The 14,821-nt window shown below is 38.2% G+C and overlaps 1 protein-coding gene across 2 annotated transcripts; it reads left to right on the top strand.

Moving 5' to 3' along the window:
* The first annotated feature begins 5,145 nt into the window (after positions 1–5,145).
* On the top strand, positions 5,146–13,281 carry LOC148739541 (ryncolin-2-like). Of its 2 annotated transcripts, XM_088747344.1 has the most exons (5): positions 5,162–7,228; positions 8,388–8,502; positions 9,580–9,705; positions 10,625–11,005; positions 11,203–13,281. In XM_088747344.1, the coding sequence occupies exons 1-5, from the start codon at positions 7,133–7,135 to the stop codon at positions 11,442–11,444; spliced, it is 960 nt and encodes a 319-aa protein (XP_088603470.1). In that variant the 5' UTR covers positions 5,162–7,132; the 3' UTR covers positions 11,445–13,281. The 2 variants fall into 2 exon arrangements, with proteins under 2 accessions (XP_088603471.1, XP_088603470.1); XM_088747345.1 differs by lacking the exon at positions 9,580–9,705 and having other exon boundaries at positions 5,146–7,228.
* Positions 13,282–14,821: the final 1,540 nt, after the last annotated feature.

Genomic DNA, 14,821 nt, shown 5'->3' with positions numbered 1-14,821 from the left:
AAGAGCTATGAGGAGATCTCGAACTTAATCAAACGACTTCCCATGGTTTATTCGATGTGTAGACGTTTAAACTTAGACAAGATTAACTGATATCAATAATAAGCATGGGAAATATTGTTATGTAAAGCAACTTTGAAAATAGGGATGGAAAATTTTATTTTAAAAATCAATATGAAGACGTTGGGAATTAATGACTACATTATTTTTTTCTGAAAAAAAAAATTGAAGATGAACTTCGGTAATGAACAACAGCTCTCGATCAGGCCTGAAGACTCTTCGAAGTTCCACTTTTCATGAATATCACGTGTTTGTTTTAATAATCAAAAAAAGTGTTTGCGGTAGTGAAATTATAAGTTTCGTCTTATGTCTTTCAAAAGATTGATTCATCAACGATTTGCTGATGAAAAGTTTGTCGGTTGCAAACTGGGGAGAAATAAGACTCAAGGCGTAGAAAATTTGCGTGGAAAAACTTGAGTGATGGTTAATAAGTTGAAGGATACATCATTTGTCAAAAAGTACTTTAAATTATAAGATCTCAAAAAGTAGCCTATTCTTTCGAAAATTGTCTTCATAGAGACTTGAGGCTCCCATATTTATTGTTTTTGGGCAACCTGACGGATCAGCTGACAAGCACTAGCAAAATTAAAAGAGATTGTTGCGCTGTGGGCCAAGTAATAAGACAAAAAAAATTTAATAAGTAGGTTTTAAACGCAGATAAATGGAGATGTTTACCATCATCACCTAGTTTTATAAAACAACCTTCCACGTAGAGTTTCGTAATTCAATAATTGTCAATACACAATAAAGCGAAAGGAATATCTAAAGGGGGTTTTAAAGGCCTTTTTAAAACGTTTCATTTTAAATAAGTTGAATTTTTGTGGTAGATATTGCTTTCTAAACCAGTTTTTTGAAGAAACGATGTGAAAAATTCCGCTTTAAAAATGTCATACGCAATCGTTGGGTTGGGGCATTCGACAATTCACTTTGTATATATCGGTTAGGCAATGTATGCTACTCTCTCTGAAGGCGATCCTCTCGACTTCTCGTCGAGAGAAAGCTTTCCCTTTTTTTCTTTCCTCATGATAATTGTTTAAGACAATATTTAGCTTTCATAGTTTGGCTGTTCTCCAATCCTCCTTTTTTTGTGTCGCCACAAACTACAACTGATTTCAGGCCAGATCGCCCGTGTGGACAGCGATCGAAAGTGTCGAGCGCGCTCACGAAATGTTTTTTTGCTACAAATTAAAAGATGCACTTAGTCATTTCACAAACAAAATATGGAAACTTCACTTGGAATCAGTGGAGAACCTTCTCTTCGACTTTAATTTGCATATCAAAAACTCACTAAATTGGAAGAAAGAATGCTTAAACTGCAGGTGCAAGCACAGAGGGCACACACAAGTGGAGTGTCGGGTCGTTTGTTCGAAACATAAAAAAAATTTATGGGAGAATATTGAAGAGTCGTAATATCGTAAACTTTTATCAAGGAATGTCAATGTTAAGGCTCAAAATAAATGTAAACCTACCTCACTTGCTGTGTATTGTCGTTTCTGTGGCTCTAAATGGCGAATTTGAGCGATTTGATGAGTTTTGCGTTGACTGTTACTTCACGTTATTAAGAGACAAGGGTGGAAAGCTCATTTTCGACCGCTCCAGCGCGAAGCCGATTTTCACCTAGAAATTAGAATCGCCCGGCTTCCAAATCAAACACCAGATAAACTTAAAGGTTGACGCTTCTTCTCGTATGATTCAAACGAAGATCCATTCAAAATCCAAGCGCTAACTGCCGAAAAAGTTTCGAGAAATGTAGCTTTCCAAGCGATCGGCATCCGCGGTACAGATTTCGTGTGCTAGGGAGCAACCGTCACGCTGTTTGCTCCACACTGATTGGATGATGGTAAACAATGCCTGTTTCAAATGACTCATGTGAGAGGGGAGTCAGGGGCATATTCTCGCCGGCGATTCATCTACTGACTAGTCTGGTGGGAGGTTTATGGCTCGTGACTGAAAGGTAAACAGAAATTATGCGTTCTATCGTTGCATTTCTATATCGTTTAGTCTCTGAGAAAGTTAATTTACCTTGTGATGTTCATCCGCCATGACAACCGGAAAGCATGGCCCATACAAATATCCATGATCCTTTGCAATGTCTTAGAACCTCCGCTAGGACATCTTCCGGTAGAATAATATCAAAACATTACAAGGACTCTTCAATATTCTCCCATACATTTCTTTAAATTTCGAACAAACGAACAGACACGCCGCTTGTGTGGGCTCCCTGTGGTGCAAGTCGGGTGAAAAAAACCCTCAGCGAGAGCGATAGTTAACAAAAGAGTCTGTTTCATTGACGCTATGATCTCTAGAATTTTGTCCTAAAATTTCTCAGGAAATTTGGTCAGAATACCACAGAGGTATTAATTTGAATATTTAAGCTTTTTTATGCGCTTGCTTTTTCACAGAGTTTAACTGATAATTTCGTTTCTCATTTGATGCTGCTTATAATTACTAAAACAGGTGCAAGAAGAGTCCCTAAGGACATAGACATTGAAAGGTGGAAATAACGGTCTGACGAGAAAACTAAACAAATTAACTGTCTCAAAACACATTAATTAATCTCGCGTTTCGCTGTGACGGGTGGTTAAACATCCATTTATCAAGGCCACATGTGATTGGCTAACACGTTTCTAGAGAGTGTAGCCTTAAATTGGTGGTATATCTCAGTCAACAAACTGCTGTTAAGCTCCTCGGTTTGCTCAATAGCTCCAAAACATCGAAAGGATTTCTGTTCAGCTGGTTTTTTGCGGACATGGGAGTTTTTCTCCTCTTTTTCCTTATCTCTGTGGTTCTTCCCCTCGGACAATTACAGTCCTGCCCAGGTGGTATGTTTTTAAGCTTGTATTTTTTGAGAAGAAACCTTTCTTATTCTGCTCCTAATTGTTCAGCTATGCAATATATCGAAAGAAAAAAAAAAAAAAGGAAACGCACATTTTCGAGAACTGAAATTCTCTTATATAGAGGCCTAACTGACAAAATGGCTACTGAAACTCATCGTCCATTTTAAAATGCTGTTATCTTTTGCTCATTCAAAATTATTCTTGATTCCTTTTCACAATATGTGAGGTGTGGTCGAAAAGTTTTTATGACCGAACAACATCCGCAATTACTTTATTGGTCATGTTTCTTACAGCTTATAACCTCGAATTCTTTTCAGACACTCATATAAAGATCCACTAAAGTTTTATCAAGATCCTTTAAAATTGATGAATATATTTTCGCAAATTCCCTTATTTTGGCTCTTGCACGAACTGAAGGAAGAGCCTAAAGTTAGCCTTGCACTCAGGGAAATAAAAATTGATACATGAACTGACTAGTTGGAAAGGCAATTTTTTTATATATATTCCGAAAAATTGCCTTCCTTCTTTTTACATTCTCCTGTGGAATAAGAATCTCTCTTTGGGTGCATAATTATTCAGTGGTGTCATAGTTAGTTGACATAATTTGTTTTTTATCACGATCACGAAACCCGCGGGTCTCCACTAAAACGGGACCGAAGCTCTGCTTCACGTCGCGCTAGTTTGCTAACGGGATTAACGGGAGATAAAAATTATAACTGTTAATGTGGGATAAATTGGCTACAATATTTTTATGTATTCGTTTACACTAACATTGCCAAAAAGCTGTACAGTACAAAAAGAATAATACCGATCGCTTTTCAGTCGCAGCGTGAGTTCAATTTGCAACTGCTACTGAAAATGGAGTTTGGAGTATTAAAACTTTTCAGGAGTTATCTTAGTGTACTCATGATTATCGTCACCTTACCAGACCCAAAGTTATGTTGAATATATCAGAATCAGAAGTATGGCAAATTTTAATTTCGGTGAAAGAAACAAATGTTTCTTTCGTCATTTCACGAGCGAGGGAAATGGAATAACTAGTGAGCTTCCACAAGTAATCAAACCTTACACGTTCCAATTCCATCTTTTTTTCTTGGTTTTCACCTACGTGACCTTAGTTCTTGAAAAGCGTCGTTGATCGCCATAGTTGAACCCCCTTAAAAAGTAAACAGAGACGTGTAGAGAGAGATGTGTGTGAGTTGTAGTGCGATTGTTCTCTGTATAATACCTGGCTGTGGAGTAAAATCTGGAAACAAGGAAGGTATTGGTCTATTCCGCATACCTATCGTTGTTGATAAGAACGGTGAAAGTTACAAACAGCTGACAGAAGATCGCCGAAACGCGTGGATTTCACAGATAAGCCGAGACGACACGAAATCGAACGGCTTGAAAAGTGAGAGAGTGTGTGGTAGACACTTTATTTCTGGGAAGCCTGCCTTACTCTAGGACAGATACAACGTCGACTGGAAGCCTACAATTAACCTGGGAAAAAAGGATTACTCAAAAGAGCCCGATTAGCAGGCAGCGGCGGCGAGAGCCATCAGGGCAAAAGATCGCAAAAGCGAGGCAATCGCTTCTTGAACAATAACAACGCGATCATGAGGCGGCACGCGAGCGAGCAGCTAAGCGCCGTAAACTTAACGAAAGTGACCAGCAGGTCTCGAAGATTGATTTCCCTGCATCATCAGGGGAAGAGAGATTGGAAAGCGAGAGTATGACTTCGGAAATTTCCGATTTCCAGGTGCAAGAGCCGCCGGAAAAAGAGGGGTGTCACGAAAACTAACACCCCGAAAACTAAGACTCGCGCTCTTTTCATAGATTGTCACTTTTCCAGTGGGTCCTAGTTTTCGTAATTACGAAAGCTCATTACGAAAACTAAGACATAAATAGAATATGTTGAAATGTAAAAAGCGAATAGTAGACATCAATTAACACCCAGTCTTTTCAATGATTAATCACTTCTCCGGTGGGTCTTAGTTTTCGTCATTACGAAACCTCATTAAACTTAAAACTTAAAATGGCGTTAAACTTAACTTAACATAATCAACCACTACCCACAAATAACATAGCTAGTCTCGGCGGGAAGTGTGTGGACGCTAAAACATCTTACATAGATTTCGGTTCAACAAAAGATTCAATAAATATACAAGAAACAGAAATTAAATCTTAAATCATTAATATTTACGAAAACTAAGACCCAATCATATTTTTCTTATTTATTAATATTTTGAAGGTGAGCGGGAGAGTTTATACATCGTCTTGATTTGTTAACGTTGCTTTTCCGGTTGGATCGAAGAAACTGGTTGCTTTAAGATTAAGTAGAATTTTCTATAGCCTTTCCTTGCGTTTGGAAGTATTTTCTCGCGCGACGGGCGATTCTTAAATTTCCTCCCAGACACTAAGGTATTTTTAGAATTGTTTTGCAACTGTTTTGAATCGTGCTACAAGTTAAGATGCAAAAATAATGGAACTTGAGGGAACTTTTTAAATGGAACAGTTCAGACTTAATAAGGGTTTGCCCACTTTATAAGTAGTGTCGTTACTTGTAAAATTAACGGAAAACGTTTTTTATCACATTTCAGGTGGGATCTTAGTTTTCGTAATTACGAAAGCTGATTACGAAAACTAAGACCCCATCTTATTTTTCTTGTTTATCAATTCGCTATTAGATAAGATGCAATGTGTTCTATTTCTCTCGGGCGAATCTTCTGTGGCATGGTACTATGTATAGGAAAATGATGTGTACGTGTAGTCTCAAACGCGACATGTTTATCTACATCTGTACCGCCACCGACCGCGGTTCCAATTTTCCTAGAGCACTAACGACTACAGTATATATGGGTTGGCTATCAATCTGTTGCTGGTGAAGATAGGTAGGCAGGGAGTTAGGGCGAGCGTTTTCTTTTTTCCCACGAGATCTAGTTGAAAATTGTTGAGTGAAAGCTTCACACGAAATGTCGGGAAGTAGTGACAAATCTGCTGCAAGCAACTTTAAGCCGGGATTTTTTGTCCTAGACAGGGTTCTAAAATAGCAGGTGTTTCAAGGTCTAAACCTATTCATGTAGCCAAAGCTAAGTTAAAAAACTGGAAGCAATGGATGTTTATAGGAACCAATAGATATATTTTCAATGTCCTACATTTGAAGTCGAAATCAGTTTAAGCAGCTTCTACAAATTAAAGAAAATGCATTTTAAACCGTGTGTAACAAAACAGCTTCAAAACAATAAGCATTACGTCTTGCAAAACACCTGCCGACAACAGGGAGATACTGTAACCACATAAGTATCCCTGAGGTATTCTTAAAAACGGAATTGGTCACCCTTATTCCCAAATAGTTATGCTAGTTGATACGGTTTTTTTTTTTTTTAAGGTAATCTGGATTTTTAAACTATTTTTAAAAATTTCTTAAGTAATAAGTTAATTAGTTGCTGCGAGCATGATATAGGATAGCAGAGCTTCCCGCTGTCAGATGACATAAAAGGTAATTTAATAAATGATCTGGTGTTGCTCTCGAACTTGAAGAGGAAGAACAGGTATACCATTTCAAAATTATTACAAATAAAGATTTTAAAGCTTGGAAATAAAAGGGGTTAGAGAATTAAACAGATCTACAAATCCTGACACATACGATTGCAGCTCTATTAAGAATATCATCAAGGGAACTAAACAACACAACAAAGTTCACTGATATTTTTCATTAAGGCTCTCAATTGATGTATTGTGTACGAAACCTGTCTATGTAAACAATTAGCCATTAGGGTATTTCATGTATTGTTTTACACTAAGTTTGCCAAAAAGTTGCAGAATTGAACTCAAATAATAGCATCTCTTTTCAATCGCGAGGTGAGATCTCTTTGTAGCTGCTACTGAGAATGGAGTCTGGAGTATTAAAACTTTTCAGGGGTTATTTTGGTGTACTCATGATTATCGTCACTTTAACAAATGCATCTTATCGTATGTGGTGAATTATGTGGATTTTTCGGAATTTCTATAAAGTATAGTTGTGTGTGATTTTATCTATTTTGTTCCCCCCTTAAGTAGATGATGAATACATTAAACCTCTCAGCCGAGGCACAGGCGAAGGTTTTGCTTACGCCAACTTTGAGCCTCACAAGTTTTCCTATCTCAACATCACCGGTATTGGGTCAGATCTTGTTCTAAAAGACAGCGAATGTGGACTTACTTGTGCCACCACACCGTCATGTTTTTCCTTCAACTTGGGCGTGTTCTACGACTTTATGGGTAGAGTGTTGTGCGAACTTCTTCCATCAGACGTGTTCAACAACTCTGCCAAGTTTGTCCACAGTCGCAATCATCATCACTACAGTATCACGGTAAGGGAAAAACTCGAATGTTTGCTTTTTATAACGTATATAAAGCAAAACAAAACAAAACGAAATAAAACTTAAGCATTTTTCCTTCGCTTTTGCAATTATGCAGAACACATAGCTTGAAACTGAGTATTGATTCATGAAACAACAATGAAACCTCTGCAGCCATACGCGCAGTTTTGTTATTTTGAAATGAAGAGCCAGATAAAAGAGAGTTTCTTTAGAATATATCCAATCCACTCGGAGTGATGATAATCCCATTGAGAAGCCGGTTAAGGTTCATGCAAATAGAAGCTTTCTTTTGGTTACTATAAGGTGCGACAAAAGTCTTGTCAAAAATTTTTATACTTTGAGAAAATTCATTGAATGATATTTTTTATGATACACTTTGACGACCAGAGGAACTGTAGGTGCCAAAAAGATCCGTTGAATACATATCTCTTATTAACCAAGCGCGAGGGCCGTACTGGGAGAATATCGGCCCGAGGTCTTGACAGTACGGACCGAGCGCAGCGAGGTCTGTACAAAAAGACCGAGGGCCGATATTCTTCCAGTACGGTCCCGAGCAAGCTTGGTTAATAAGAGATTTATTAAACGACTGAAGTTCAAAGAGACACAAATGCGGTATCATTCGGGACCATTCGGGACAGTGCCCGGTCCAATACTTAGAGAATATTGACCAGCAATAGAGCATTTTGATTGGTTGATTATAGTTATTGGCCTCTGACTTCCCGAGTCGTGTAATAAACCATGTTATTAATTAGATCATTCTTTTCAATTGAAAATTTTGGCCAAACCATAATCTTAAGGCAAATGTTGGAGACAGTGTGGCCGAGTGGTTAGAGTGTCGGACTTGTAATCCACCGCTCCCGGGTTCGAGTCCCACCCTGACCACTGGATTTGTTTCACGGTGACCCTGAGTTCAGATCCTTGGCCAGGCTTCTAAATAGCCAACTGGTTTGCCTCCGGCCAGTTGGGGTTTTTAATGGTGTTTCTTAATGATGTTACGTTCAATTTAGACCATTAATTTGTTTCATTTGTTATCAAGGACCACAATGGAACCTGCTGGTTCACCAGTAATTGTGTAATCCTATAAAAGTTATTATTAATTTTTTTTTTCCTTAAACACTTGCAATAGGGCGTCTCTGTTTTTTCTTCACAGTCTCCATGTATCAGTTGGCCTTGTCAGAACAATGGGACATGCGCTGCACAGTACGAGGAGAACAGTTACTTGTGCGTTTGCGCAGAAGGATTTATAGGGAAACATTGTGAATTGGGTAAGAAAGCTACAGCGCTGCATGAGCTTGGAGTGCATTATTCATTCATTTATTACACTGATGGAATGTTGTTAGTAATGCGTTTCACGTAAAAGCAATTTGTCTTATTGATTTAGCGAAGTTGGCGCTTTAAAATCCAAACTCTCACCAAATAATTTATCTCAACCACCATTTTCCGCATGGCTAATTTACAAGCTATTAATATCTTTCTGTCATGTCAAGTTTACCTCCCTATCAACTTGTGTTTCCAGCAGCAACATTTGCATATACATTTAGACGACCTAACAGGCTATCTAATTAGGTAAAAAAAAAAAAAAAAAAGCCCATCTTGCCCGCTCGGGATTGCCCGCATCGATCCCGCGCATGAGGAAAATCATTATTAGAAATACATTCGTAATTTTTAACCAATTCCGGCTATGGAAACGCAAAAGGCGGCAGAAGATAGTCAAACCAAAGAAAACAGTAATGACACTCGAGAGTTTATTGTGCTACAAACACAGTTGGCTTTATTTTCTCGGCTCTAGAAGTAAACTCGTCATTCTTAACTCTTACTAAAGCGAAATCTTTTTTCAATGTAATAAATCCTTTATTAACCAAACTTATTCGTTCAAGATGGCTGGATATTAGCCTCGTGTTTTTTTTCCGCATTTTTATAGACCTCGACTTCATCTCGGTCCATAAAAATGCAAAAAAGAACTCGGCCGATATCTAGCCACCTTGACCGAACAAGCTTGGTTAATGACGCATATATCTATCAGCTAGCCGATTCCACCAAGTTCACAGCAAATATGTCTCGAAGGTAAACGAACACCTGTCGTGGATAGTTGCCTCGATAAAATCCTCTTGATAAAACCTAAAAAACCAAGAGGGGGCAGGTGGCATCCTTTTCCCCCTCTGCCTTTGTACGTTTAGGTTCAATCCAAAAATCGTCCGACAACCCCCAGGGGATAGATACTGACTAGTCCCTGACTAGGTGGTCTTCGTACTAAAATTTGTCCTCCCCGCAAGCCGATTTGCCCCCCAAAGATCATATGTAAACTTTTTTCATTCAAGAATAAGCTTGCTAATTTGTTTCAGATTTCAATGAGTGTTTAAGTCACTCTTTTCGGGCTTGTGACGTAAACGCGAAATGCTACAACACTTTTGGCTCTTACGGCTGTTCTTGCAAAACTGGATTTGTTGGAGACGGGAAATCATGTACAGGTACACTTGGCTCAAATAATGTGCTAATCACTTCGAAGCTTCAACCCCCCCTCCCTTCCCTCTCGGGCAACCCACGGGCATTTGACTGTCCTTCGGGCCCGGGGGTATGAAAATTGAACTTTGCCTGGGTAGGGTTAATTTTGGGGTCTGAATTAGTTGTTGCTACAGCAGGTGTTAAAGAGAGTTGTTTCATATTTGGTATATCATATATTTGGTATATCATATATTTGGTATATCATATATTTGGTATTTCATATTTATTTTCCGCATGGCTAATTTACAAGCTATTAATATCTTTCTGTCATAACAAGTTTACTTCCCTATCAACTTGTGATTTTGACCACGAATATTGACCAGTGTAGTATAGTACTGCTGTAATAGCCGAGTAGAGCACGAATCGTTAACTCTTCACTAGATATCAATCTTTGTTCACTACAGATTTGTGTCCCGAATAACGATCTCAGAGAAACTTGCGCAGGGAGCTCGACCCACTCCCCCACTCGTTTTTGAAATAGGGAGTAGTAATTCTACTTACTGAGTGGTATACCGTTTCTTATGATGCTAGGGAAGAAAATCAGGAATTGGATCGACAATAAATCCCTAGTTGATATATTTTTCTTTATACTTGTCTACTCGGCATTGTAATGATGTTGTGAGGGGAAATTCTGTCTTAAGAACGAGTCTCCTGTAAGAATCAAACATCTTGGGAAATAAAAGTTTTCAACCCCTCTTCAAATTTTGCATGCAGTTAGGCACTCAGGTGGGATGCATGAAAATACCCTTTTTAAAGGTTGCAACACTCTTTTTGCCATAGTAACAACGACTGCATATATTCGTCCTCTAGCTTCATTTTGAGATTAATTGCAAGAAGGTTTATTAATTTTTTTCTGCCCATTTCACCCTGTTGTTCCTTCTACAGATTTAAAAAATTGTGGCGATGTGTTTAATTCAGGAAAAAAGAGCAGTGGTATCTTCTCCATCGACCCTGATGGTTCAGGGGCCTTTAATGTTTTCTGCGACCAAGCAACAGACGGTGGGGGGTGGACAGTGTTTCAGAAGAGACTGGATGGCTCTGTTGATTTTTATCTTAACTGGGCTAGCTACAAAACTGGCTTTGGTGGCTTGAATGGTGAGTTTTGGCTTGGACTGGACAAAATACATCGCCTTACTAACAGCGGTAGTTACAAGCTTCGCGTCGATTTGGAAGACATGTCGGGAAATACAGCCTATGCCGAGTACAATACTTTTACTGTTGGCAGCGAGGCAACTAAGTACCAACTGAACGTCGGAAGTTACTCGGGTGAGTTTTGCAATGATTTTTGCATAGTACCTTTCTTTTAATTACGAACATGTGACTGTTTGGAGAATTTATCTTAAAACCAGGCCACAAATATATAAAAGTCCAGCAGCATGATGTCCAATGCCTTCCTTCTAAAACAGTCAGTACTGTAAAATAATTACAAAAAAAAAACAGGAATAGTTTTCTTTATTTTTTAGGCAACGCAAGTGACTCTTTGGCTTATCATAATGGTTGTCAATTTATCACAAAGGATGTTTCCTCTTCCAGTTGTGCTGTGACTTATAAAGGGGCCTGGTGGTATAAAAGCTGTTATCATAGCAACCTTAATGGTGTTTATCATCACGGAGTAAACACCAGTACTGATAGCATTCGGTGGCATGGATTCCTGAGTCACTCAGCTAAAAGAGCTGAAATGAAGATGAGACCGATCAACTTCTAAAGGTTGAAGCCTTTTGCCAAACAAATTCCTAAAGTCGATAACCCGAAACATTTCAGAAATTAGTCTCTTTTAAAGACTCGAGGAGTGGCGGAAAGGGGAAGGGGAGTGGGTGGGGAAGCTAAAGCAGAAATGGAAGTATTAAGTAGAGTGTTTTTCTCCTCTTCCTTCATCCTCTTTCCCCGTAAACACATCACGTGGGACCCTGTAGTAAGCTATTAAAACACACGCATTAATTCTTCTGCGATTCTATTGGTTACTCTTCGACACGTGGCGGAAAATCACTGAACTGCTATTAAGCGATAACCCTCGTCTACGTTGATACTTTCCACCGATTACTTCCGTCGAAAAGAAACAAAGGCAGTGGAAGAAAGCTAGCTCAAGAGTTTTATTTTTCCATCTGTACCCTTTACCTGGAAGAGAAACGAACTCGTTTTGTAGAGTCCAGTGATTGGATGGTGACATAGAAAATACAGTTCTCAAATACTGCTCTGGAAGGACGCTTAAAAATGTTAACAAACCCCTTCTGATCATGAATTATGGAACGTCGGCTGATAACGTCCTTGGCCGAATTGTTGTCCTCGAAATTTCATATTTGCCCTCCAAGTTCACTGCTCGGCTACATATTAATTCTCCGGACAATAACCTAGCCGCGAACTTTATCAGTCGGCACATCAGCCGCCCGAAGAGGTTTATCTTTTAAGTAACGTAAACATGTATTACACGACCAATCACGATTTGAAAATTTCTTTATGTTGTGTGCTTAAAACATGACTTTGTACGATTCCTAGCTTAGCATGATGTAGAAATCTCGATACATCATTATAGCAAGAATTTCCATGCATCCTTTTGCAACGTAAACTGCTTCTCAGTTAGTTACTGAAAACTTACTTTCCTTTCAAAATATAGTTTTCCTTCATTTGGGAAAGAGTAAAATTGCATAGTTACCACTGCTATCTACTGAGTTCAGATTGGGAAATCTATTAAGAAAAATAACGTCTCTTTTTGGATAAAAAAAAACAACAACAACAACAACTACAACCAACAAGTTAGTTTGTTCTTAAATGATCCTTCTCCAGTTTGAGAAAAGCACAGCAATCTGCTTGGAATCTTTTTTTCAGTCCTTTTTAAACTTATCTTGCTTGTTTCCAGTTTATTCCAGGAAATGTCCCATTAGATCAAAATTTCCATCTGATTGGAAGATTTTTTTTCAGAGTGGTATCAATCCAGCAGTTTAATGTAAATAATCACGTGTGTACTTGATTGTGAATTTGAGTTTACTGCGGTTTCATGAAATGTATCAGAGCGATCCTCGCAGTAATATTGATTACTGCGAGGACCGCTTTCACACATTTCATGAAACCGCAATACACATATTTGATTTTCATATATTCAAATTCATTGATTTATCACTTCGACGGGTTTAATAGTGCCAGCCTTAACATAGACATTCCTTGCTGTTGCTGTTAGCGCAGTTGATAAAGCACTGCACTGGTATCGCTGAGATCATAGGTTCAAATCCAGTACGAGCCTGAACTTTTTTCAGGCCTTATTTCTACTCACGGTTTTAGAAGTAGGGTTTATTACTGCGAGAATCGGTTTCATACCTTACTTGATTGTGTCATAAAATATTTAGCTAGTTTAAAATAAGTTAGTTAGTCAGTTCAGTATGATTTAGTTATTCGTTTATGTTTAGAATGTAGTTACAATCTGTATAAATTTAAATTCCCAAGTTATTTACTACATAACCGTACAAAGGTTTGTTCGCTATGTCGTGAAACTCAGGGCCCTTGTATTCCTTTCTTTTGGAGATCTAAATAAATTTTCCGTTCAAATGTAAGTTGCCGTCTTCCGGAGGACTGACTAGTCTGGTTTTGCAAATTCCAAATTTCTGTTGATTTCAACTTTTTTTACCGCTTTATTTGGTGTATCACTGCACCGTTCCATCCGCGATCGCCACATATTTTGTTTTGCTACATGATACGCTAGTCAGTTTTAGACAAAAGATTCCGTTTCATCCCATTTGATTGTTCCCTCAAGAATACGTGGCATCTCGGGGATGTCACGCAGTGTATAAGGGACGGTTTGTGAGATATCATGGGTTTCGGGCAAGCGGTTTTTCTGGTTTTTTCCCCTTCTTCCTTCCGCGCGCTTTGTCACTCGTACCAAATCTCTACCCACCCAATATGGGGACCGAATATGAATATTCGCCGCACTGAATCTCGCACTTTAAAACACAAACTACCGCCTTCAAGCGAGCTAAAGGCTGTCAGAATAACTACTGTGTACTGAATTAGTTAATTTTCTCTGCCATCCCTTGGAGAAGATTTTTCAAGTGTAATTCTAGATCCTTGTGATTTTTCCTTTTCATTCTTTCCAGATATATGCAAACTATCATTGATGCGCTGTGAAACGCATGCGCATCCAATTGGGTCTCTCTTACGTTTTACCTCAGTGGAATAACTGTAATATTCACCGCCAATAAACGATGCAAATGCTTTACAAGCACTATGGAAACACTCATAGTAATTTTCTCATAACTCAATCATATCGCCCATATCCAGTGGAGCCATGAGGAGATCTCGAACTTAATCAAAGGACTTCCTATGGTTTATTCGATGTGTAGACATTTAAACTTAAACAAGATTAACTGATATGAATAATAAGAATGAGAAATATTGTTATGTAAAGCAACTTTGAAAATAGGTATGGAAAATTTTATTTTAAAAATCAATATGAAGACGTTGGGAATTAATGACTACATTTTTTTTTCTGAACAAAAAAGAATTGAAGATGAACTTCGGTAATGAACAACAGCTGTCGATCAGGCCTGAAGGCTCTTCGAGGTTCCACTTTTCATGAATATCACGTGTTTGTTTTAATAATCAAAAAAAGTGTTTGCGGTTGTGAAATTATAAGTTTCGTCTTATGTCTTCCAAAAGATTCATTCATCAACGATTTGCTGATGAAAAGTTTGTCGGTTGCAAACTAGGGAGAAATAAGACTCAAGGCGTAGAAGATTTGCATGGAAAAACTTGAGCAATGTTTAATAAGTTGAAAGATACATCATTTGTCAAAAAGTACATTAAATTATAAGATCTCAAAAAGTAGCCCATTCTTTCGAAAATTGTCTTCATAGAGACTTGAGGCTCCCATATTTATTGTTTCTGGGCAACCTGACGGATTAGCTGACAAGCACTAGCAAAATTAAAAGAGATTGTTGCGCTGAGGGCCAAGTAATAAGACAAAAAAAATTCAATAAGTAGGTTTTAAACGCAGATAAGTGGAGATGTTTACCATCATCACGTAGTTCTATAAAACAACCTTCCACGTAGAGTTTCGTAATTCAATAATTGTCAATGCACAATAAAGCGAAAGGA

This window comes from Stylophora pistillata, chromosome 2 (genome assembly GCF_964205215.1).
Source record: "Stylophora pistillata chromosome 2, jaStyPist1.2, whole genome shotgun sequence".
NCBI classification, from domain to species: domain Eukaryota; kingdom Metazoa; phylum Cnidaria; class Anthozoa; order Scleractinia; family Pocilloporidae; genus Stylophora; species Stylophora pistillata.
This window is presented reverse-complemented; position numbering and strand designations above follow the sequence as displayed.